At 41.5% G+C, this 27827-nt stretch overlaps 1 protein-coding gene across 4 annotated transcripts in view; it reads right to left on the bottom strand.

Annotated features, from left to right (window-relative positions):
- The window catches only part of grb10b (growth factor receptor-bound protein 10b), a 62746-nt gene that overhangs the window by 19535 nt on the left and 15384 nt on the right, over positions 1-27827 (bottom strand). For 2 of the 4 annotated variants that reach the window (XM_070911283.1, XM_070911284.1), the window contains exons 3-5: positions 22901-22997; positions 14597-14888; positions 12468-12612 (exon numbers count right to left, since the gene is read on the bottom strand). In XM_070911283.1, the coding sequence (XP_070767384.1) occupies positions 12468-12612; positions 14597-14888; positions 22901-22997 (534 nt within the window). The remainder of the gene's footprint in view (positions 1-12467; positions 12613-14596; positions 14889-22900; positions 22998-27827) is intronic. The other 2 variants (XM_070911286.1, XM_070911287.1) reach the window with 2 other exon arrangements.

Below are 27827 nucleotides of genomic sequence, written 5' to 3'. Positions count from 1 at the left end.
CTTTGTGCAAACTGAAGTATGTACACAAGCGTGTGTGTGTGTGCACGCCCAGCAGCTCACATGCATCCATCTCTTTGAGAATTGGCTGCCGGTCTATAAATAGCTCCACCGGTATTACGTACACATTACAAGCCATTACATCAGAAAGGAGTTACTGTGGCAGATTACAATTCTCCCCAAAGACTATTAGCCATTAGGCATACAAGCCTGCACACACATTAGGATCCATTACATGTGGGCGATGTTGTGGAGCAGCTAAAAAAGGCAGGCAACCTGGATAACAGCTGTACAAGGGAGCGGAAAGTCACTGTTGGTTTTTTAGACAGCATCTAGTCACACTGAATATTCAGATGCAAATTCAATCCCGATGTCAACTCTTCCTGGAATATCGAAGCAACAGGGGAATTCTTTCCGATTAACATGCACAGGGACTTTCTTGCCCTGAGTTGAAACGTCAGGCTGTGTGCAATTATGGCCTACCCTAACCTTAACCACAGCCCTTAAACTGACCTTAACCATCTATAATCTCAACATCCGATTGGCTAAACTTGTTGGTAGCAGCATACACAATATTGAGCAAAAAAGATTCACTTGCTGTATTCTCAATTCTCATACAGTACACTTTACAATACTTGTGACCAATTTATCCAGAGGTTAGTAACAAAATAATGATTTTAAAGATATTGGGGGATATTTAACAACAATGAAATTGCTTCGGTATAATAATGGATAATGTCAGTTTTTAGGTCTATTTATGACAATATTACATGAAATCTCTGGAGAGAAACTGGATTGTATGAGCAAGCAAAGTAAATGATATAGTTTTTACGATATAAAAAAGGGAGAAAATAGAGTATGAAACATTACATTGCTGATTATTCCAACAGAACCAAGTCAGAAAAGAGCAATAAACTATAGTTTCTTTGAATGGAAACATTCCTAGTTGTGTACAGAGAGGGAAATCTACATACATTTAAAATGTCTTAGTCTAGTTTTAGATAACTTCATTTTGTGAAATCCAATGTAGCATTGCCAAGGCTTCAGTTTTAATGCACAAGTATTTACTTGTCTTCTATATAGAAACTGACTAGGTGCTGGATTTTTTTCATCAGTCTTGCCAAGACAGACCCCTCCACTGTCAACATGTAGCTATATCTGCTCTGCCTCTGTTATATAAAACTCCTATATGTGTTGCCAAAAAAGAACTGTAGCCATTGATAAGCTGATTTGGCTCAAACGACCCACCCCAGCTTCATATTCCCATTAACAAGTATCCTCTATAAAGCCCCTCTGACTGTAATGTGGTGCTGTGTGTGGTCTAGGCCTCCCCTGGAAACTGACGTCCGGATGATGAGATGGAGACACAAAAACCTGAATGGGCCTCAGACAATTGGCCGTACCCGCTCAGCGCCTGTAGTCAGCAGTTGTGGGAGGCACTAGCCAAGAAAACTCTGCTGACTCATGAGGAAGGGATGGTGAACTGTCCCTTGTCATCCAATTACCGCGTCAAATTAAGACCCAAGACATAGAGGCCTATCTGGGCTCAACGTAGCAAAAGAAGGCAGAAAGGGATTTAGTGGGCAGGGGACAGAGGGACAGAAGGAGGAGAGAGGGAGGGATGGTATATATATATATATATATATATATATATATATATATATAGAGAGAGAGAGAGAGAGAGAGAGAGAGAGAGAGAGAGAGAGAGAGAGAGAGATACTGTCTGTATGGAGAGAAACATTGAAGGAAAAGACTCCCAGTGCACACTGACAATACAAAGTCATGTACAGTGGAAAGCTGCCATCTCTGCCACTGTGCAGCCATGCATCAGACCATACACTGTATATGGGGTAGTTAGTGAGCCCACAGAGCCCGCTCTGTCTGTAAATAATGGAGTCTTAACACCCACTCTGGCTCCCAAAGTTGAAGGTTGGAGGTTTTTGGAGCAGAGGTGAGTCAAATTTAATTAGCAATGCAGGTCAGGTAGCATAAATTTAGGTCAGACTTTTGGACAAGCCATGAAAAATACTCTCTTTCTATATATATATATACACACACACACACACACACACACACACACACAGTAGATCTATCACAACAGGTAAATATTAGGAATCTGAAGGTAAAAGTAAAAGCACACAAATCTATCAGAAAGCTCTTATTTTTTCAGTTCTTAGGTGTCTACTGGTGATGAACTGACACACCTGGGTAAATAACTCAACCCTAAAGTGACTACTGCACCCAGACAAAACATCTATGCATTTTACTTGTCTATTCTTAACATAGAAACTGATTTCCATATTATTACCGGTTGGTTGAAAGGCAAAACATATCCTTGTCCTTAAACTAGATTTGCACATGCACAGTGTACAGCAACACACCTCCTAAAGGCCATCTAGACAGGGTTATGATTATGCAAGTACAGTCTCTCCCCTATTTACTGTGGCTACCTGCTGAAAAACACCCCACATGGAGCCAAATATTTTACCAACGGGAGTAAAAGTGGGAGCGGATGCTTAATTGTGCGCCAGGGCTGATTGCCAGCAAACCCCGGGCAGCAAATGTCCTTTCAGACCAGCGCTGATTTGGAGCCATTGTCCAATTACAGCAGGAGGGCATGAGGATGGGGCAGAGGAATTGTGATTGGAGAAACAAAGGATGACATCATTGGCTTGATTTTGGCAACACACTGGAAATGGTCTACTGGTTGTACGGCCAGCAGCAGCAATGCTGCACGGTGGCCTGAGGATGAGTTTAGACTACCAATCTACGTGAGAGATTGTATTCCTCATATTTACATTTTACACGTTCAACCTTTCAAATTGCAGTTGGTACGAACAGGAGAAAATCACTGTTCTCACAAGTTACTAGTTGTAATAATTCTGTATCAGAATGATCATGAAACTATAACAAAGATATTAAATAATAGCAACAATGAGAACAAAAAAGTAAAAGGAAGATAGAGGAAGAGACAGAGTATGAAGGGGAAACATCTACAGGTCCTTGTGTCCCATGAGTGTAAAAAGAGGACTATTAGCATCACAGGCAACTGCAAACAATAATTTCCCATTTAGAGGAATCACAGAGTGCCACAGTTCTGTACAAACTGTCCCCAATAGCAGGGAGTTTTCTCTGGAGATGCCAAGATCACAGCATCTTCACTCTCTCATTGTCTCTCTACTGAGACAAATCCTGATGCCAGCTCTTTGAGTCAGGTCCCTCGTCTGTCGTTGTCTCCAAATTCCTCTGAAGGGGGCCTTTAAGCAATCAAACTTGTTCTTCGATATCAAAACTTTGAAGACTGGCCATAGCTACATTTGTAACATAATTTTATTTCTCTCCTTCTTTTGTCTGTTCACTGTCCTTTTGTTTTGTTACATTAAATGTGGCCTGTCCATCATCCTTAAGTACGTTAGGTTTTGTGACAATTCAAGAAAGTAGACAAAGCATATCAAGAAGAGACACTTGCAGAAGCATGACAGCAAATTAGGACATTTCTTTCCTTTTGCCCTGTGTGCCTATTGTCTTCTGACTCAGCGTTTTACCTTGAGCTGTCTCTTTGATTTGATGTCATAATATAATAATAGTTGATTTCTGTACTTTCAAACATGAAAGACAAGAATTAACAAATTCACAGTTAAGCACATAATAAACAGTTTCCTCTGGAACATGCCAGATGAGCAATGCTGTAACAAACTAATCCAATACAAATTGCACCATGTTATCATTTTATAATACTGACAAATGAAATTATCACTGTTTTTGTTAGCTTTTCAATTTCTCATTTTCTATTCTCATTCTGCTTATTACTCTTTCTTCCCCCCTTTTGTGCCTTTTCACAGCAGCAGCAGCTCAGAAATCTGAGCTGTCCTACTTTCCCTAAGAGAGAGAGAGAGAGAGAGAGAGAGAGAGAGAGAGAGAGAGAGAGAGAGAGAGAGAGAGAGAGAGAAGGAGAGAGAGAGAGAGAGGGAAGGCAGAGAGAGAGGGAGGGAGATGCAGTCTCCATGACCTACATGAGTCCAACAGCTCTGTTCAGCTTTGGCCAGATGAAATGCCTACAGGCAGCAACACATTGCTCTCTTTGTGGAACACATGGACACACACAAACCTAGACATATGCGTACACACCTGTATTCAGGCACATATGAGGTGGCTTGAGCACGCAAGTACACAAAAACAGGGACTCAAAATCCTGTGGCAAAAAAAGGCCACTTGTGTTTTACAAAAGTTTGTCAGAATTAACCTAAGATTGTTTCATGTAACGGGGGAAAGAGTTTTTACATCAATATTGATTTGCATAGTCAGTAGTTTGCCCAGGGCAGATACATGCACAAGCACACACATTTGGTACTAAGATATAGAGACAGAGACAGAGGAGAGAGCAAACACTGATCAGGGTTTCCCATTAGCTGCAGGAGTAATGGGATCTTGCCCTATTAGCTGGGTGAAAGTTGTGGCTTCTAATCTTACACCGCCTGCCCTCTGGGACCAGGAGTGAGGGATGGACCATTAAAGGTGCATCATCCGCAGCGCCTGGGTGGTCCAGTCATGTTCCCATGGAAAGACATTTATTTAATTCAACTCAATACAGAAATGAACTAAGTAGATAATGAATAATTAACCATTTTCTAATATTTAAAGCTTGTGGTTTCCTACCATTACCTCAATGAACAATTAAAAACTGCTCTGAATAGGATTGCCTCGTTAATCTGTGGCTAAAGAAATTAACTGTGATGACCTAATTTGATGCTGGAGTAAAACAGACCTAATGTGCATTCATATCTACTGTGTCTGCCATACAGTCAGCCTGTAGAAGTGTTGTATTTACTTTCGTCACAAACAGCCAGTGGCTGATCTGGTCAAAGTTTTTGCACAGCTTGGTTCACTACACTTGAAAACACTGTAAAATAGTCAACAATGTCATGATTGTGGTTTTTAGATATTTTCTTGCTGCACCGTGTTTTGTCTTCCAGCCTACAGCTAAAGTGACTTTCTGATGCTGAGTATTTGAACAGTGTATGTTTTTATGCACACTCACTACAGCTGGAATTTATTTTGGACTTCATCTGTATACACTGCTGCTTTTTCATTGGCTCAGGGCTATCATGTGGTGCTCAGTCTAGGCAGTGAATGCTCAGCTGCAGATGGCTTGATGGTTGCAGTGACACTGACCTATTTTTACTGGAAGCGTGTAAATTAACACAGGCTCATTTTAAACCAATATTTTGTGTTTAACAATTTGCATAAGTGGGACACTTCTCTGCGAGTCAGGTACAAAATAAGTTCTTCCAGGATAGTCTTTTTAACTTGGACTTAAGCATTTGTGATAGTGTCTAACTCTAGCATGGTATAGTTTCTAAGCAGTACCCTTGGTGACACGCTAATGCAGAAACATTTCACATTAGCACAAGTGTCTTTATACACAAGCTATGAGATGTTGATCTATACCCAAGTGGTTTTGTCCAGTACCAATATTTAAACTGAGCCATTACTCAGACTAATCATGCCAGCCTACCTCATAATTCAACAACAGGTCATGTGTACGTGAGTGCCTGTTTGTACGTGTGTGTGCGGCAGCGTGGCAGGAGCAGGTCAAGGCATGTTTTCATTTAGCAGCGGGGGGATAAATGCCCTGACAGATGAGATGTTCCAGACTCATCCACAACCTGCCTGGCTGTGCTCCAGGTAGCAATTGTTCAACAGCAGCCAAACAATTTGTATTTCACAGCACTGAATGCTGCAATTCCACTCAGTCACTCAATGCAATTTGTGTGTATATTTGTTATGTGTGTGTCTGCTTGAGAAAGCGAAGGAGTAGCAGGGACATGTGTGCTGACAAAGGGTTACTGTACTGCCTGCATGCTCGCTTTACCTCTGCCACAAAGAGGATCAGATAACATGCAAGTGTGTGTGTGAGAGAGAGAGAGAGAGAGAGAGAGAGAGAGAGAGAGAGAGAGAGAGAGAGAGAGAGAGAGAGAGAGAGAGAGAGAGAGAGAGAGAGAGAGAGAGAGAGAGAGAGAGAGAGAGAGAGAGAGAGAGAGAGTTTTTGTGTGTGTGTGTGTGTCTGTACAGGAATAATGAGACCAGCAGGATGCACGCACGCACGCACAAGCTCAATAAAACATCCAGTTTGAGCACATTATTTATATTCACATCACTTACAAATAATCACAAAGACAAACAATCCAAGTGGCATAAACAGCACAAATCGCACACACACACACACACACACACACACAGTACAAATATATATACATGACTAGCCAGAGATTACACAACAAGTGTCTGTGTGTGTGTGTGTGTGTGTGTGTGTGTGTGTTCTATATTTCACTTAAAGATCCATGTAAAAGCAAGCTGGCTGCTGGAGTGAACCAGCAGATTTCTGCCGCTGTGTCACCTTTGATCTCCACACAGAGCGGCCTGCAGAACACATCAGTGCTACAATGAGAAGCAGAGCACACACACACACACACACATACTGCCTAACACTCTCACAGATGCACACACATAAGTATCCCTGCTTGTAAAGACAAACATACATACATTAGGCGAACGCACATACACACAAAATTAGACCTCCTCACAAACACACCCTTAATTTTAAATGCACACACTCGTGCACGCGCCCACAGACGTTCCCACACATGGAGGCCAACAGTTTGGGCATCGACAGCATTCTATTCTGCTTTTCCGTTTACAGTGGAAAAATCTACCCTTTGACCCGCAGTATTTCCAACATTGAGGAAGGCGGCAGCCAAGGAATTCCGTGCTTCAGCGCTAACAGAGTGAGAGGAGGGATGGATCGATGCCATTCATTTATGTAGCGGGTGTTTCCAGTTTAAATGCTATTGCCTTTTTTTCAGCTAGAATGGCTGCCTCAAGTATTCATCGTGTTTTCTTGAATTAGTAATCCATTGGTATATAGAAGTTAAAGGTTCTACTTTTCAGACATCACTTGGCATTGAAGTGACTTCAAAGTTTTAAATCCATATTTTCATCTTCATATTAACAATGAATCAAATGACTACATGTAATGTGAAAGGTGTCGCTCGTAGTGACAAACCCAATAATCACCCACCTCTGTACTAACCCTCAGCTCTACAGACATCTTAGCTTCTTTCAGGTAATTGGTTTGGTTTTATGGCCTGTGACTTTTCTGTTTTGGTTCACTCTTGCCGCTCTTGTTTTTGGGCTGCAGCAGACGTCAGTTTTCAGCAGTTTTTTTTTTTTTTTTTAGTTTTCAGTTCTAAAAACCCACTGTGTCTTCCCAGCACCAAACAGCAGTGGAACATTTAGCAGCTAAAAAGACAGATATTCTTCTCAGGAATTGGTAGAGCCCAAAACAGAGCTAAAAAAGGGGAGTGAACATAGAACTTGCATTAATCATGGCGACACAAACACAACTCCAGACTGTTTGCTAACATGTCACCATGTCAACTTTATAAGGAGACAACATGTCAGTGTTGTATTTATAGCTTGTTTTACTGCAGGTTTAAATTTAAATTTATATTTTCTGTAAGGAAAGCTTTGGTGTCTGTAGGTGGCACAACAGAGGGTAGGGGCTAACCACGCTTCCTCAAATTCTTCCACACAATGCAGAAGCATACATAGACTGGGAATACGTTGAAAAACATTCCTTCATATAAACTTTTCTGTACTTATTACCTTACAGACTTCTTTCAGCTGCTGGGGCGGACTAGCATTATGAGAGAGTGTATGCAACATTCATACTCTGCAGCATATCAGAAGTAATGATCATCATATCATTATTTTTTCAGCAGCTTGAGATGCAAATGGAGACGGCATACTGTCCGTCGCATTACTGCATCACACCTTCCTTGTGTGTGGTGCAGTAATTGAATAAAAGTGGATAGTGTGACTTATTATACTTAATTTACCACATTTTCAGTAATGAGTCATGATTTTCAACACAGATTCATATAAAACAGGTTGCATGGTTTCTACAAGCTGATATGGAGGCTGCTAACATCATGAGCTCATCATTTAAATTATACTTCAGTACTGTACATTTGATACTGGCAGCATTCACAAAATGCTTTTTTGACAAGTAGGCGTCACAGCTTTGATGTCTGGCTGACTCAACTAGAGGCAAAGTCATGCAGAGAGAGAGAGAGAGAGAGAGAGAGAGAGAGAGAGAGAGAGAGAGAGAGAGAGAGAGAGAGAGAGGTGAGGAAAAGTGAGATGAGGTGGAAAAGTTATCAGCAGCACCATCATTACAGCAAATGGTAATGATCCCTTCGGGATACTGTGGCTCAGCAGATTCCAAGAATACAATTCAGAGAGGAAATAGACAGAAAAGTTCACTAAAGAAAACACAACATTACCTGCTGAACTTAATGAATATCATAGAGAACATGAAGGAAAATGTGTTACACGAGAGTGTAAATGTAATCCACCTATATTTATATTATGTGATTTACAGATAGAGGCATAAGATACAGTAAGTTTGTGCAGCACATATAGATTCATTTTTTACCATTAAAATGATGGAAGCTATGAAGCTAGATATGTTCGAATGTTGCTTCCATCTGTAAATTTATTACTATAAACAGGTGCAATATTTGCACAACCCTGAACATTTTACATACTTAGCTGTGTTCACTTTCAAATGCTGTGGCCTTACTCTTTGAAGGGAAAACACATGCTATAAACAGATGCACTATTTGTATAACCCTGAACATTTTTACATACTGTTCTTAGCTGTCCCCTACTGAAGAATAATAACAAGGCTTTATATTCTTAATGCCAGAAAGCGTGGAGATGCTTGACAGATTGCTAGCAAGTTTGCTTGAACCTGCATGATATAGGAAGCAGTAGCATTATTTTTTTAGTCAGACTTGTGCACTGAGCATGCAGCCCATTTGCTAACATTATTAGTGCCAACCCCACCTCCACCGCTTGTCTGGCACCATGTGCTATTTTAGGCCGCTTACTTCATCATGTTTGAATACGTATTAATCTAGTGAGCTACAGGACACACTGCACAGTACTCCCTGCCTGCCTAAGATCAACAGGAATTTTTGACTGAAGTACAAGTTTGGAGTAAAGGACAAAAGGATTGGAGGGATGACAGAGGAACACTTGTGACAGACAGTAAGATAAACACAGACATACAGTCCAAGACACTAGGAGATAGCCAGACCAATAGAAAGATAATGAAACACAGACTAGAGCAGCAGAGACAGGGCGTGGGGATCCTGCCATACCATAGAGCACAGTGAGCTACAGGACATCCAGTCCAAGTACAGTAAATCCAGCAAAATCTGGCAACCCAGTGATCAAATCAGTGTTCCCACACTAGAACGACTGGGGCAGCTATGGGAACACAGTGTCCAAGTAAGTACATAACAGCGCTCTCTATTGCACTACTGAGGACAGACTGTCAAGCCCCTGGATTGAGAAAATTAATGGATACTAGCTCACTGCTTTGCATTCAAGGCTTCTTATAGGTTTTTCCATTGCACGACATGGATTACACTGGCCAAGCTCCTAGCATTTTCTTAAGTAGTAGCGTGATTGTAATACCTGCTTTTTGGCAGGTTGGCTGTATGTGGAAATATGTAGATTTAGTTTTAGAACTCCATAAAACACAGATTTTGTTTGTAGTAATCCTCAACCGGCACAGGAAGTCAGTTTTTTAAGGATATGGTGCCCATCTGTGGACACTTTCACACATACCACAGTGAACTGGTGCCAGTGCTCATAGACGGCACCTTCCTTGCTCAATGTTCTTAATCATCCTGTAGCTCCCAAGCGAACCAAATGTATTCATTCTGATTTGGCCTTGTATGTTTCGTTGATGGTACACTTCAGAGCAACAACTTAAATCTTAACTTTGGCACACACACCTGCTGCATCTCCTGGACAGTATGAACGACTACATTACTATATCACTGCGCTTTATTTCTATTAATTTTAAATCACTGAACATACCGCGTCTCTATTTCAGATTTTCCCCTTTAAGAATATACAGCTACGAAGAGACGAGCTGGAGAGAGGAGGGCTGAGAGAGGACACATGGAGAAATACAGGAGGGAGAGGAGTGGAGGAGAGTGAGGTAATTGGGAATCATATGGCCATGTCAAACAGCTTGCCCAGTGATTCCTGACAACCCAGCGCTGCGTCCTCATGCCTCCTGCAGAAAGGCCAAGGAGTGAGGTAAGGAGGAACAGAGGGACAGAAGTATGAGAGTCTGTCAGAAAGCGCCCGGAGGTCGGAAAATTCAGTAAACTAAACAGAGAAACTTCTCACCAGCAGGCTGGTGGACTGGACTGGATGTTTGGAGGGCAGGGAGAGGGGTAGATAGAGCCACACTGACAAAGAGATCTGGAAGAAAGCGGTGTTACCGGTGTTCCACATGCCTAAAAGCACACGTGTGTGATGAGACGGCTCCGCGGGAGGTTTTTCTTTTTCAGTGGAAAGGTGCTGAATTGAATTTCCACTGAAGAACAACCACAATGAGACATACTTTCCATTGCCATCAACAATGAATAGACACTGCCAATGCTGTAAATAGTTTACAGAACTCACAAAGAAAAACAGGCAGACGTGAGCGCAAACACACACACACACACACACACACACACACACACACACACACACACACCAAGAAACAACACATCCATATGCATGGACGGATGCACAGCACACTCGCACAAGTTTACACGAGTATGTGCACAGTAAACACACAAAAGGAATTCAATTTTCCACGGCTCTTTCTCAGCATTGCCTCTTCATTGCAAAAGTTTGGTGGTCTGTGCAAAACAAAACCAGTAAAAAGTTTTTTCCCCTCTATATCTACAAATGGTTTTCCTTTACAGCCATGTTTAGGTGTTAGTACATTCTGAGCAGATGTATGCCAATCGTTCAACATATGATGTAAAACTTATTTTTTACACTCTACTGAATTCTTATTTTCTAATATGAAAGTTATTGTAACCGAACTTCATTAAAACTGCGTCGGATCTCCTCGTCACACTTTTACAGATATTTCATCGTCTGATCGCTGTATGATCACAGAAATAATTAACCTTTACCTCCTCCAATCCCCAATCCCCCACTCCACTTCCTGGTCTATTCTGCACTCTTAACAGGCCGTCTGGGAATTCAAAAACCAACAACATTCCCGTCCCGTGTAGGTCACCCAGTCTAATAAATTGAATTCTGAGTATTTACCAGGCACGCCTGCTTTACTTATACGGAGCCAAAGTTTTGTCACAGCTAGTAATTCAACGCAAAACTCATAACCACTTAGTGAGACATTAATCTTTGACCTATTTACCATATGAACTTAGATTTACCATGCAGTGTTGAATTTATGCCACAGCTTGTAATTCAAACCTACAACATTCCCACAGAGAAAGAAACAACTTTCCCACTCGAAGAGACTAGAATGAAATTGAATCTTTCAAGGCTTAGTCCAACACTAAATATTTAGAGCTTTATTTATGTCACAGATGGTAATTCAAAGCCACAACTTCCCAAATCTTAAAGCATTTACTGGATGACACACGTTTATCAATTCATCAAGTGATTTACTAGCTGACATTTGAGAAAGCAGAGCAGGTCGTATTAAACTCAAACTTGACTGGAACTGCGGTGTATGCTCTCGAACCATAACAGCCATGACCAGAACTGGCCAGGATCATAGCCAGGGAGAGTATTTATGAGAAATAATCCGCCCTCACATTACTGTAAACTGGTATGTTATTGTAACAAGCATTAGCTGGCCCCATATGAAGGTCATTAACAGTGACGATGGAGGGACTCCAACTTCCAGGAATAGACAGACCAGTCTCTAAATCTTTGTCAACAAATGATCACACAAATGCAAACAGGCTCACAGAAATGCAGCCATGTGTGCAGGTACACACACACACACACACACACACACACACACACACACACACACACACACACACACACACACAGTTCCTCCACTCGTCACCTCATTCTTTTTTTTCTCCATCAAAGCCACAAACCCTTTTGAGCACACACGTGCACTGTACAGTATCACATGCAAGCAATCAACATGCCTCAGCTGAGCAAAACATGTGGCAAATGTAGAGCAGGGAAAATTCCCAAATGTTTATGTCCAACACACAGCTGACCACTAAATACAGCTGATTTACGATATTCAAATACTGCATCCTTCAAAACAAGTGACTTGAGTCACACACGTCTCAGTTATCAACATAGAAGTAAATCAAAAATCGGCTGATGTCTCATATCCTGTTTTTCAAAGGGAAAAGCATCTGACATGGTCTCCCATAGGCAATGTTTTGTGTACGATGCAACCACACCAAATTATAACGCAGAGTAAAATATTAAACCCACAAGAGCACTGCTGGGAAAAATTGTTTTTGTTATTGTTTTTTTTTTTCTTATTTTCTGAAAAGTCAAAGTTTCTGGAAAGCTTCTACGGTGTGCCTTAATCGGGCTTGACTTACATATATGCCAGTGGAGGGTTCTCCAGGAGGTAGGGACCCAGGACTGAGGACAGGGGAGCTAGCTGGGCTGCAGAGCTCAGGGAAGGGGTTGGGGATGGCTGGGAGAGACGATGTCCTCAGCTGCTGCTCCTCCTCCTGCAACCTCCTGGACAATGGAGACAAAGGAACAGTGGTCCAAACACATGTTGCTGTTATTAATATTAACTGAAGTCTAAGGTCATGACCTGGAACAGCCTCTTGAAAAGTGAAATGGGAGAACTTTGAGATGAGGGCCGCTGACACATGTGAAATATGTGCGGGAGGAGAGGGAGTTAGAATTAATAAAGCATCGCTGTACAGTATGCAGTCTCATGTCTGTTTCCATCTGATCTACCCATAATCCCAGCAAGTGGAAATCACAGACCCCTGCAGCCTGCGAGCTAATTTCCTGCAATATTCATCATGCATCAATATTGAATCAAGACATCACTTTAAAGTAGTTTTTAAATTAGGCACATATAGTGTAAGCTTGTGGCCTGAATGAGAAACGATGATTTGACAGCTGATCATAAACTTTTCAGGATTCTGTCTTTTTGTTTTTTCTTTTTTAAATGGGCAGGCCAGTTTATGAAATTCTAGCCAGACAGCAAGCTCAGAGAGTCGCAGTAGAAGACTCTCAGTCTCTTTCTCTCTTTCTCTATCAAACTCCATCTCTCTGTAGAACCCAGCGAGTTCAAAAGGGAACGGGCCTTTTGATGTTGTGTTCCATCTGAGCTTGAGAACGGGGTTATCGAGAGGTCAGTCCTGAATAATAAGAACTTCAGGGCCTGAGTCTGTGTGTGTGTGTGTGTGTGTGTGTGTGTGTGTGTGTGTGTGTGTGTGTGTGTGTGTGCTTGAGAGAGAGAGAGCTCATAAGACAGAATACTCCATTACCTGATCAGCCCTCCTCTGTTTCTGTCATATACTCCAAAGGCGAATAATGGGAGCTGACACCAGCTCGTTTGTGTTTGTGTGGACTGTATGTATACACCCATACTTCTGTTGCATTAGTGTGTATGTGTGAGTGAGCATGCCCACTTTTGAATGCATACAATAAGAGAAGCCTCAGAGAGAATATGGCTTACCAACTCTTTGAGAGAGACATTTGCACTTGGTACTAAAATAAATGAGAAGTTTTACCTTTCTCCTCCTGCTGGTGCAGTTTGAGACAAAGAGGGAGTGACAAGGAGGAACGGGTCATTCAAGGGCTACAGATAGAGAGCGGGGAGGAAACATTATGCCCAATTATCGAGAGGGTGTGGAGGGATGACAGTGTGCAGTGAGAGGCTTCTTTTCCAATGTGGAGAGAAAACGTAGGGTTGGAGCTCTGCATGTGTGTGTGGCTATGCATGTGTAAATGTACAAAGCTGGAAGGAGTTAGCGGTTGCCTGGGTGCATGTGTCTGTATGTGCCTGAGTGTGAGTGCACATGTAGAATTGAAGTCTTATTTAGATATTTTTCTGCTGGTGTATTTTTTGTTTTGTTTAGGGTCTTCAGTTCTGACGGTGCCTAAGATGTGTTTGATGTCACTGTAAAACACCTGAGGAGTGCACACATTTCAATGAGGAACAGTTCATTCAAAATGTCCTTCAACCATGTGGTAAGGGTTGCAACTAACGACTGTTTTCATTATCGATTAATCTGCCAATTACTTTTTTTTAATGTTCGATCAATTGTTTGGTCTGTAAAATGTCTTAAAACAGTGGGAAAGCCCAAGGTGGCATCGTCAAATTAAATGTTTTCTCCAACAAACACTAAAGAAACTGAGTTTATCAAATAAGACAAAGAGAAGCAGCAAATCTTCACCACTGAGAAGCTGGAACAAAGGTAATGTTTGGCCTTTTGAAAGCAACAAAAGATTAGGAATGAAACCATGTCCTCTGGTGTACAAGAAAATGAATGTCTTGCTCAGGAGCATTCAAAACCAGATGCACAGGCTGATGGACATTCCCATAAATCTCTGTGTTGTTCTACGATGCTGGTTATTTCACTGTGGTGCTTACACTCTTTGAAGGGCACTTTCCTAACTCACTCAGCAGCCAAATACATGTTTAGGTAAGCTTTTGAGCTGCTGTAGTGGAGTGACAAATATATACTGCGGAAGCACCTACCTGACAGCCAGGATGTGCATGGGTTGTGACCGTCGGAGGCTGGTTTGGGGTGAGTCCGCGGACGAGGAGGAGGAGGAGGGCGGCTCTGGGGAGACGTGGCTTAGCGCGTGCGAGTGCTGACCCTGCCGAGGCTGGATGTGTTGCATGTGATGGTGGTGATGGTGTGAGGAAGACGTCTGTCCATTGTGCAGTAGCGGGGTGGACTCGGTCTGCTGACCACTGCAGGTGGAGTACAGGCTCTCCAGCGAAGAGTTCATATCATTCACCAGGGCCTCTAAATCAACGTCATCCTCTGGAGGAGATAGACAGAAAGGGACACATCAATGACTGAATTTGAAGAGAAACTGGTTGTAAAAAATCCCTCAAATGAGGAGTGCAATGCTTCTGTAAAGTTAATGAGAGAAGTAGGTTTCAAAACTGTAGAGGACAAGTGGACAAAGAACAGTGTGGAGCAAAAAACACATCACTAAAGCTGGAAAGAAACCCAAACCCATGCAATAAAACACAATAAAAGAAAAATGAAAGTCCTATAAGCCTGCTGCTTTGGTTTCAAATAGTTGAGGCACACAAAAAAAGAGGTAAAGTCCCTGGATATTGTTGGGACTTTCCCTTTTCTATTTCAGTTTCTCTAGCATTTCATTGTGGCCTGGATTTGAACCCTTGACCTCACTTTGCACCACCTTAATTCTAAGGAATACTAAAAAAAAAAAAAGGAAAAAAAACAACAAAACACTGGCATGCACAAAACACAAGTACACACACACACACACACAGACACACATTAGTAACCAGTTTTGCCAGAGTGCTCAATCAGCATGACTATCTCGACTATGTACATTGTGCTGCCCTGTGAGCCAAATCTCCAGGGATAACAGGTACAAGCACAAACCTGCCCGCAACACTTTTCAACTCTCACCACTGGGGTTCACAGCAAAGGCAACGCACTGTAAGCATCTGCTCTATATTCACCGCATGTATCAAACATTCTTCTTTTAAAAGTCTTTAAAAGCAGGACATGGAATTCTTCTCAGAGGGGGAATCTATCCTCAAAGCCCCCGTGAAAACCTCCAGGCACATTGAAATTCATGAAGTGAATTTTCAACTGACTCCAGGAGCATGCTGTATCAAAAGTTGAAGTGAGCTCAATTGAAGGGAAGCTCTCTCTCTCTCTCTAATTGCCTCATGTGGTGAAAGTTTTATCATCTGGGTAAACTGGGTGCCTAACTTTGCTCTTTTCTAAATTACAATCTGAAGTGGTGACTCATCTTATGATTAATAATTCTTCATTATGAAAAAGAAATCCATCTCATGAATTCATCATCCAATCTCTGTATCCAGATCGCTCAACTGTGCTCCAGGACACAAGTACACCACTAGGTGGAGACAAGCTCTACTCATACAGGGCAGGGGCTCTCAAATGTATGGGGTTCATGTGAGGGAACACCAGAAGTGTCATTGCAATTGATTATAATTTGATTGTTCATTCTCCCAGTGGCTCTACATTGTAATACAGTGGTATATAATTTCAGCCTTGTACAACAGTAACAGTGTGACTCAGTACTGTTTTGTTTTAATCTCCTCTTTATTATGATACCGAAGATGCCCTCTTTTAGGTATTTTATTGCTTTTGTAATAACACACACAAAATGAGAAAGTCTCATTTTTAATGAAATGATAAACAATCTGAAAAAACAGAGCTAGGCTAACATTTTGTTAGCTCTACCCTCTTCAGCATGTACAAGAACTCCAGCCAATGGTTCAAAAACAAAGCTGTGTGAGTGAATGAATGAATAAATGAAAGCATATTAAGCGCCCTATCTTAACTTCTATAATGCCGTCGTGCTGTCAGAACTCCAGGGTTGAAAACGTGCCATGTACTGTGTGACTCATGTAACTTCCCCACAGCTCAGGGTGCAGGACAGCTGACAGCTGGATCATGCCAGGTGGTGCAAGGGTCATGCCACTCTAAAGCAGCTAAAAGTCCCACCACTCAGCAGAAAGCTGACGCTGGAAAACAGCTAATTGATTGATGTAAAGTTTTAAAAGCACTGGCTTCAAAGTGAAAAAAATCAGTTTCCAACACCAGATTTTTTTTTATTATAAAAAATGGCCCAGAGGGAACACCAACAGCCACAGGTTAGCGGGCTAGTAAACACCCCTGCATGCAGCAGCATGGCTTTGTCTCCAGCACTGATGCTAAAAGCTACCTGATAAAACTAAAATGTCGCCTTTGAAGAGCTTTTCCTGAAAACGTGTCAGGTAGTTGTATCACAGGTGCCTGTGAATCACAGGTGGTTAATCTGTAGGTAATAATAGAAACAGGTAAGCTGGAGCAGCTACTTATAGATAGCCTGGAGAGCTAAAGAGCTATATACCACAGGACACAGGGTACATACAAGGCCATACACAAGGCTAAGAACAGAGCAACATTAAATGCATTCAGTAGCTGTGGTGATAAAGATTATTCATGAATATAACTTTTTTAGGACAACATAATCAAACTAATTATTAACAAATGCTATGATGGTGAACCAGAAACTACATCAAAAGTTATCAAAATTCCAAAAATGACTTTTACCCTGAACACATCATCTGCTCATCATCCATCATTCTCACTAGGTGAGACATGTACCCTCAAGCTAGTGAGAGAAAATACATTTCCTCATAAATGTGACCTAGTTTGGCCTCTGGAGGGGTTTGGCAGAGCAGAGCTGTTTGCATATAAAGGAACACAACCCACAAACTCTGTTTGCGTCACTATCAGTCATTCGGCCACAATCACCTATGCATGTCACAATCGGGTAAACAAAGGCATGCGTCATGTACCTGGGTGTAAGATAGACAGATTGATGACACAGACAGCAGGCAGGCACGCACGCACAGGATTTAAACCCTGGAAGATTTGGACCAGGGAGAAAACTTATGGTTGTTCTTTCTTTGACATGGAATACAGAAAATAGAAGTTATGCCAGATACTTGCACACCTTGGCAGGCCCACCAAACGCACAGCGGTCAAGACACACCTGGCCGTAAAATATTACAGCCATTAATTCGATCCTCTCTGAAAGTCAGAGCAGCTACAGATGCAGACAGAGCGGTTGACCGTGAGCATTTGCAGCTGTGATGCAGATGCTTGACAGTAACAAACGTTGGCACCCAACACTATGGATAAGTGTAAAGATCAACATGTTATTGTAGAAGCATGTAGCATAAATCTGCACCCCAGGTCTCATAAGACCCCAGGTCTGACAAGTTCAGATGTAACAGAACTTCCACTCTACCCCCATGTGAGCAAGCAAAATGGTTTACACAACAAAACAGAGACACACCAGCCTGACAGACAGCAAGAATGAAAGAATGTATTCTAAGCTGCATCCACCTGAAAGAGGGACCTCTGTTGAGAATCATACAGTGGCTGTGGCTCTGGTATCTGGGAATGCAGCAGGGATAACAGGATAAAAGGGTTTAACACCTCTAGAGATAGAGGTTAAATGCACTGCTAATACTGGCTAATAAATGGATGTAAGCAGAGGAAACAAACATCTCCTTAACACATCCTTTCTCTTAAAAAAAAATATTTAAATAAGTGTGATTATCCTGAATCCTGTCATCTTAAAGACTGTGGATCCATGTGGAGGCGGTTTAAAGTTTGGTTAATACTATGTGCTCTATGGGAACTACACCAGGGCTGTAATTACTTAAATTAGTAATCAAGTTTTTTTCTTGATTTTTGGTCAATTTATTCCTCCTTTAGCCTATTAAGTGTCAGGAAAAGTGGACAAATCGATAAATACATTGGCTCTAAAAGTGAAAACCTTTTATAATCAGTCCTCCATCCCTCCATCCGTTCCTTTTTTAGATTTTGGCCGAAACTGCAGAAGTCAAATAAAGAACTGATGGGTCAAAGGATAACACTGACATTATTGTTCTCATTTCCTCATTGTTTCATTTCTCCCATGGCTCTTCCTCTGATATATTTAGCCCCCTCCCTCCTCCTCTAAGAACCTATAACCGGTTAAATTAGGGGTAAAAATAGCCAAGCTTCCTCTATTGTCTGAACCACACTTAATACAATATTAACCAACTGTAAAACTAGTCAAGTCTGGTAATAATCTGCATAAAAGCTGTTTTGCATGTTTCTGATCATTCGCAAGCGAGACACGGCCAAAACAAGACCTTTGTATTGATGGCAGATCCATATGGCTCTCTGCTTCTCCTTAACCCAGGAATGTAGTCTATGCATTTTCTATTCCTGCTAGTTAAAAACAAAGAGGAGGGGCAAGCCTCCTGTATGCCCAGCAGAGGGGTTTCCATTCAAAGGGATCAGTGGGAGTATAGACAGAGCAAGTCTAAACTGTAAAGCGTGGCTCTGCACTGGGGAGCACAATACCTCTGATGTCAGCACACACACCCACTAAGGGCCAAGCCTCCTGATGGGGAGGGAGAGTGTGGGAGGGTTAGAGGGAAACAGGAGGAGCGGGGGGGAGGGAGGGAAAACAGAGATGCATAGGAGGGGAGTAAATACAGGGACAGACTCTTATTTAGGGGGAACTGTGGAACAGGCAAAAGGTGAAAGGGAGAGTGGGTTCACACGAGTTGAGGACAGCCACGTGACAGGGGCATTTTTCTTCCCACAAGAACCAGTTGTTGTCATATTATTCAATTCTAAATGTTTAACTTAAATCTTTTTAAATTTTAGCCTTTTTAGCCAAGCTAGCGGTGTGGCTGTAGGGATTCCAATGTTGGTCTGTGGATCAGTTGGTCGGTCAAGACTGAAATAGCTCACCAACTGTTAAATGGATTGCCCTAAAATTTAGTACAGATATCCATGGTGCCCAGAGCGTGGCTCCTAATGATTTTTCATCTAGCACCACCATGAGGTTGATGTTTGTGGTTTCGCGTAAAATGTCTCAACAACTACTGGACGCATGAAATGTTCCTGTTCCACTCAGGGTGAACTGTAATAACTTTGGTGATCATTTCCTCTAGCGCCCTCATCAGGTCATAATTTAAATTTGTACTTTGGTTTCTGACTAAATACCTGCAAAAATAACGACATTCCCATCAGCCTCAGCTGAACTTTGTGTTTAGAGCTATTCAATGTTAGCATGCTAACATGCTAAACTAGGATGACGAACATGGTAAACATTACCTGCTATACATTAGCATTTTAACATTGTCATTGTGAGCATGTTAGCATGCTGATGTTAGCATCCAGGTCAAAGCACCACTGTGTCAGCCTCACAGAGCCGCTAGCATGGCTGTAGACTCTTGTTTATCTTTTATTAACAATTAAGAAATGTTACCTTATTCTGTCATTTTCTACTATATCCTAACAATTTCAACCTTCTCAGCCATACATTACATACACCCACAATCCTGAGCTTACATTTATACAGTAGTGTCTTCATAAAGGGCCTTTATGAAGACATTTCAAGGCGTGACAGATAGCTGGTACAGAAAGAGAGAAGATGAACTCAAGAGTGAAGTGGGGTGATGTGCGACCCAGCACCGGCATAGCTTCCCTCCACCTCTGGAACTCTCTCCCCCAAACACGTGTGACTGCATCAATCTGTCTGTGTTCAAGAAGTTACTCAAAACGTATCTTTTTAGAACTGCTTTTAATGTTTGATTTAATGCCCCCTGCTAACTAATGTGCTTTCATTGTGCTCTCTGCTGTCAGTGTGTTTTTATTATTTATCATCTACTGTGTAAAGCATATTTGGGTGTCTTGAAAAGCGCTCCATAAAATGGATTATCATTATGTGTACGAATGAAAAAAAGGGGAGTCCAAACAGAATAATGAGGTGACCGTTAGTCAGTCACCGACAGTTTTGCCGTTACACATCAGCACATTTCTTTCACATCACCTTGTAATCGGCACACACCCCACCCTTCCTTAACCCCCTGTTAAAGACGCTGTTTGCGAGTGAAAGTGTGTGTCGGTGCACCTGCGTGTGTGCCTGCACGTGTATGCCCATGCGTGTGTGCCCATGGCATGTAACTCTCTCCCTACAAAGGCATATCTGCCCTGCCGTCAGATTACTGCACTGCATCGGTACCGTTGATGGGATTTGTTACCTAGCAGTTGCATGCCCATCTGAAACACCCAAAGCAACCAAACAAGCAACCAAAAACAGAGGAGTGCAAATGTCACAGCCTTATCAGCCCACATACACAAACACACAAATAAAAACATAACGCTGTGACATCATTAGTTGGGCTGCTACAGCATGGAACAGGATGCAACTGCCTCACCTCAAACATCTTAATGCTAGTACATGATATTCTGAGATATTGACCGATTAAATTACTGAATAACCTTCATATAATCACATTCAGATGATTTTCTCACAGTTGTCGAATGTTTTTGGCTCTACACTAAAGTCGTGACTGACTACGCTGGCATCTTAAACACTCAGTAACAATACTAAAGTTCAAGAAGCAAACCACATCCGAACACATCATCACAGAATCTTGTTCGGACGTCATGTTATCCCAGGGCACAAGATGAAGTCCCAGGTCCCAGGAAGATCACAGGTTCTTCACTGCTGCTGCCTTCCTCATTGTGAATAAATACACAAAATAAACTACTTTTTGGAAAGCGTATTTCAGGAAATATTTTCGCATTTGATACAAGGTACATCCATTTCATATGTGCCCTTTGTGCTGAAGCAAGTTGTATGAGCCTATAGACAATGGACTCATCTATGACTGAAGTCACTCTGGAGTGTGGCAAGGAAAAACAACAAAGAGGAGACAGCATTTGCACAGTGCAAGCCTGTGACATCGCATCTGTGAGTGACTGGAGTGCACTCACACATGTGTCATGCCACAGCTCAGGACAAAGGCGCCTCTTCATTGTTCTAGTTATTTAAAGAAAGACTGCAGACTTTGTAAAACCCTTCACAGTAAACTATTATGTGCATGGCACAATTTATTGATGTTGAGAATATCATTTGGAGCAACTTCTTTTTCTTCTTTTTAGACATCAAATATTGGTTTGTAAATGCCCCGATAAGCCGCTCAACAGCATCTCATTCCAAGCATATGAAATAATGGCAGGTCATGTTCCAACAAAGCCATACTGTTCTCTCCAAAATTAATAGGTTTATGATGGTTCAAGCTGGGTAGCTGGGTGCTCTATTATAGTCGTATAAGATTATTGTCCCACTAATAACATCAGAGGTACTGGGACTAAAATAAAAAAAAAACTGCTCAAATGATACAGGCTTTGAGCAGCATACGTAATGTAGCTTGTGAAACATGCTAAAGTGGCACTTATAGTGGTGGCTTGCTGGCCATAAATTTTCACCCATTACTTGATACATTTTTAAAAAGAGTGAGAAGGGAGACGGAGATCTGACAAAAATCTAAATGGTCTCCGGTACCAGTGCTCAGTCCAGCTCCCAACACATGTCTGGCATAATCTACTGTACAAAAAACCTAGGTATCCATCCAAAATATCATTATTCAGACAGTGTAAACAAAAGTGTTCCTTAGTTAAAGTCATCTCTCCGTCTGGAGTTCCCTCCATCCCGGCTGATCCTGAACCCCAACCTGATGACAATGTAATTTCTGCTCCATTTATTTCCCATGCCAGGGCCAAGCGTTCTAATTCACTCGTTGGGTCCTTGCAGACTCCCCGCCCTTACCTCCCATGCTGGGCCAATATTGTGCTTAAATCTCATGCTCCGATTGTCATGGATGAATACAGTATGGCACAATTAGATAGACAGCGTAATTATAATGGCACCCTGCGTCCATGCAGATCACCCTTTGAACTGCTGAAATGTTTACAGCGGAAGAGACCCAAATATATATTATCCCCCTTGACCCGCCCTGGCCCAGTGGAGAATAATGAGCAGCAAGCCGCTCTCCACACTGTACTGAGACGAGGGACACACACAAACACACACACACACACACACACACACACACACACACACACACACACACACACACACACACACACACACACACACACACACACACACACACACACTGAGTACCAGATTCCCAGGTCATTTCTATGACCTTTTAGTATTCCCTTCTGTATGAAAATAAACTGAGAATACAAAGCAAGCTTATGCTACACCAAGTCAATGTACAGCAAGTCCAATAGTGTGCAATATCATATGACAAGTCCCACTACGTATGTAAAATCATGTAACTTGATGTCAGAGTAAAACACCACCAATGTAACTCAAGAATATCTGACAGGTTTAATGTGCAAGCGTCAGCACACACAAACACACAAACACACACAAACTCACACATATCTATTAGTGGTTAAAGACCAACCTTGATGGTTAGGAGAACTCCGATTGGCTGTCTGCTGGAAGCTCGGACCAATGAGGTCAGCTTGTCTGTGATTGGAGGACCGGTCTATATTGTCCTGCTGAGGGAGAGAGAAGCAAGAAAAAAAGAACATTTTGTCACGCCACTGGGAACTTTGTTACAGGAGCCAAACACTCAACCAACATTGTTTGATGAAAAAAAAAGAAATCAGTATCTCTAAAACAGGAACTAAAAAAGCAGCCAAAAAAAACATATTCCGTTTTTATTTGATTAACAACAATAATTAGCATTTTATTGCCCACGTGGTAGAGCACGTAATCATTGAAATGAAGTTCATTCAAAGAGAGTTAAAACTGAAATTAGTAATAATTAGAAATTATTAGAGTGTCCAATTGAGTGGTCACAAATTCAACAGTATGTGGGATCATTTCAAATACTAACCAGAAAACAACAGTTCAGTAAAAGCATACCGAAAGTGCTTAGTGTCCAACGTTAACATGTGTCAAAGTTAAAAAAAGAGACAAATGACACAGGCCAAGCAGGAGAGGAAAAAAAGAGATTCTGTTGTCAGAACAGTTGTACAAAGTGTACAAAGAATAAAGAGGCAGCATGCAGTTCATTACATTATCTTAACATTTTATCTTTTTTTCCCCATTTGGCATAAAGCTACATCTACATTTAAATAGGTGTTATGAAATCAAAACAGGTCAGGGAAGACAAAAACCTCAAATAGAAATGGTGAGTAGTTCAGAAAACTACAGAACAGAAAAATTCTGAAGTAGTACATAAAGTACTACAAATTCAAAAAGGTTTAACTAAGATAACCTCTGCGCTTTTTACATCCCACAAACAGTGTGTGAACATGGCCAGGTATCCGAGCACAGAAGACCAGCAGTTTATACCATTTAACCACAATGTCCTAGTTTGACTTTTCTTTCTCCATCATATTTCCAGCCGCTGCAAAACGAAAGAAAAAAAATCACCACCAAAAAGTAAGTATGTTTATATATAAACACACACGTATTTGATTTTGATTTGTGTCTAGCACTTACATCTACTAAAGAGTACAACTGTGGGTTAGCCATTGTGTCCCGCGCAGGGCCTAACAGCAGGAGTGGGAACAGAACGTACTGGGGAGGACTACAATGTTCAGAAAAACACTGCTACTGACTCTGCGTCTCTCACACAGCAGACCTCCTCCGATGCTGTAATGAAAGCTGTTGCGGTTGCTTGTTCTGCCTCATTTAGAGTAGCGGCAGACAATGCAGACGGAGCTGGGTTCTTCTACACACGATTTCTTTTCTATGATAGATGTTATTCTACCTAATTTTCTATGCTTGATGCTTTTTGCCTCACGTCAGTTTGAGTTATCTCTGTTGCCCCCAGAGCCACTGAGTTACAGTGATTAAATGATGATGGTCCTGTTACCCATCATGTAATTCTTTAGACCAACTGTCACATATATTTTCTGAACAGTGTCTCATTTAATGAAGCAGGTCCATGCTGTTCTTACGGATGTCAAGTGAATGTCACAGCAAGATCAGTAGTAGATAGTATTTGTAAATTCTTAAATTGAGTGGTGTTCGACTGCCACACAAGTTTATCACTGTTTAAACAACTAGTCTCTCTTCATGCTTTGCTTTGTTTCACAGTGTTACACACACAGAAATCTACTGTGATATGAGCTTAAATAACAACTTTTATCCTAAATAATAAAACAAACAGAAACCATTTAAAATTTAAAATCTGTCTACAGAAATATGAATTGTTTGAGCTCTTTTTGAAGACCTACAGCACTTGTGACATTTAAAGTGACTTCGCTAACAAGGCTTAATGAGCAGTTCAAAGAGAATTGACTCACTGTGAGAATAAAGCTTGAAGTAGAATTCAACTCTGATGACTCCATTCTTCAAAATAAGGGCTCGGCTGAACAGTTTGTACATACATAATCCATGATTTGCCTGCAAAATGTAAAGCTTTTATGTTGAGTAAAAAATAAGTTATTGGTGTTCCTCTCTGGTGTCTATACTGGTGCCTGCGTTCAGACTAAACTGGATATAACTGGAAGTTCAACGTCAGTATATGGTTCTGTCCACCACCACCCCCCAAGCCCCTCTTCTATACCAACTAACCCAACCGCATCCAATCATTACATTGCATTGTTCCGTCTTTGTATTGTCTTGAGTTCCAGCCATCTTGGCCGGGTCGAAAGAGAGATTTTGGAGATTAATGGGACTAACCTTCTTTTGAAATAAAAAAATAAAATAACCGCCGCGTCACCCGATTTGTTCCCGTGACATAGCAAACCCCATCATCAGCACACACCGTCTGGGGGTCCAGCTACCAGACTGTGACTGATCCCTAACCAGTCACCCAAACAGCACTGAGACGCTTGTTTGGTTGGTGGGATGGTACAGCACAACGTTAGTGTGTGTGTGTGTGTGTGTGTGTGTGTGTGTGTGTGTGTGTGTGTGTGTGTGTGTGTGTGTGTGTGTGTGTGTGTATTCAGGACAGGATGGTCATGGTTCAGCTCCACTGAGCAAAAATGCAGGGACTCTTTCACACCATATACTGGTCTTGAATGCTGTTTTGCATGGCTGTCTGGGAGTAAATGAGTTAACACACACACATACACACACACGCACTAAAGGACCTTTAAAGCACACCTTGATCTCTTTTGTGGATCTTACAAACAAAAATCCAAAACCCAGACAGCCTTTGATGCCTCTATAGACAATTGACAGAATGTTAACTTGGGTATTTAATCCTATAGATACTGGCCATTTAGCATAATTCTCAGCCATGCCATTGCCTCACTCTGCATTTGGTTATAGGTTTATTGAAGCCTATAAGTTTAGACTACAAAGAGGGGAGAAAAAATAAAAAAATAAAAGCCGACGGTTCTTCTTTTTTTTGTCTGCTGAAGAAAAAACACAGATGTTCTCTTTCTTTTATCCTTGTTCTTGTATTTTCTCATCCTGCTCCTCAGTCTCTCTCACACCACTTCTTTTACACACACACACACACACACACACACACACACACGTTGCTTAAGTTCTTAAACAGGGGTCAAAGCAGGACTAAAGGTAGGCCAAGTTTTGACAAGAAGCATATAAGGGCCCTTTCATATTGATGAAGTTGAAAGGGACTCCAAATAAGAACCAAGGGGTTGAGGGTTCTGCTCTTTAAAAGGGGTCAGTGGAAGGCCAGAGACAAGGTTATGGTATTGAAAGCAGGACAGACACAAAGGTCTGGAGATTGGGCCTCAAACAAAGAGGGAAAAGACTGAGACGCATGTCAAAGCTATGCCTTTCGAAGAGGTCAGGTGGAGGTTAAATGTTAGGAAAGGGGGGTCGAATATGATCAATACTTGACTTACTGAGATGAGAATGGACTCGACCCATTAGACGTTTTAACAGTATAAAATTGCAGTTTCCATTTCGGTTGGATTGACCTGAACTAAATATTCTCACAAAGCTTTGGAGGTGTGGAAATCTTACTCAAGGTGTCCACGCTTGAGTAAGACTTGCTTCTGGCAGACCACTCTTGCTGACAGCAAAAGCGCTAACTGACATAGTCCTGTTACAACATACATGAACACGAGACAGCGAGTGGAAATCCCTTCTTACATAATTAACCAGAACGAGATCAGGAGGTCACACTAATGTCTGCTCCAGTGCTTGGTTTATCTGTTTGTTTATACAGTAGAAACTCTGCTGTAGCTGTAGCACAGCTGAGCCCCTGACAAGCCGGGCTATGACATATATTTACATAACAACAGCTGATTTAGGTTTTTCCATCATCTTCTTTTTTTCTAATTCAAATTGATCTATTAAAACATTACCTCATCATTATGTTAGCTTTATTGTGTTATTTAAACACACAATCTGACAGCAGAATTAGGAAAGATTTCTAAGGTACATCTGCATTATCAAGTAGCTCTACTCACTGAAATAATCACTGGCTACTTGCCACTACAGAAAAAAACTGTTACACATTGTGATTCACAGTACAGTGAGTTGGTGGTGTAGCCCAATGGCAAATAGTCTTTGTAAATATATTTTGATTTATATTGTAACAGTTATTTTATTATAAATACACCAACCAAGCATTATTTTGAAGCCTAAAAAACACACACAAAAGAAAGAAAGCCAATGATTGTCAGTGGTTGTTATCCAACTTTTGCTACTGGTCCCTATCCAAAACCAATAATGTAGTAAATTCAGAATAAGATGAGGACAAAAGTTTGGTTACATCATAAACCGGAGATATATGTTATGAATAAAAATAAAACATGTTAGGATCGCTCAGTCGAGATCAGGACAGACCCTGCAGCCAGAAATTCAGATGTATTTCTGCCCGTAGATGCAGGGATAGGTACATAATGCATGCTGGGATAAGCCCCAGCCAGTCCATGACGCTAAACTGGAAGAAAACTGGGTATGATGAATGAAGGGACACTTTGATCTTGTACATTTGATCAAACACCAATGAACTGAAAGTGATGACAGGCTGAGTCACCATAGGCCCAATTCAACGTCCACACTGACGCATGGGTTTTGTGAAATGTTCCTCTTACAAATGCAATGAAATATTCACATTGCAAAACAAATGCAATCTTGTGGTACCTTGGTATACAGGTAGGTTATGGGAAACACCACACAATCTTGTTAATGTTTAGCCCCAGATAAAACAATCCGACTATCTCAGGCTCTCTCACAGCAAAAATTATGCTCAAGTGCTGGAGTCTGCTTGTTTATCCAGCGATCCAACATAGATTTGAGGGAGCTTAATACACTGCAGGGCATACAGAACTTTTATACATGACAATATTGTTTTTTGGCATACAGAGATTCCTTGAGCTCTGCTTACACACTTGTTTCTGGATTAAGGGTTCTCTAATCAGATATCATCCTGCCACTAACAATCC

Source organism: Enoplosus armatus, chromosome 9, assembly GCF_043641665.1.
Source record: "Enoplosus armatus isolate fEnoArm2 chromosome 9, fEnoArm2.hap1, whole genome shotgun sequence".
NCBI classification, from domain to species: Eukaryota; Metazoa; Chordata; class Actinopteri; order Centrarchiformes; family Enoplosidae; genus Enoplosus; species Enoplosus armatus.
The sequence above is the reverse complement of the archived record's forward strand: the minus strand, read 5'-3'. Positions and strand labels throughout refer to the sequence as shown.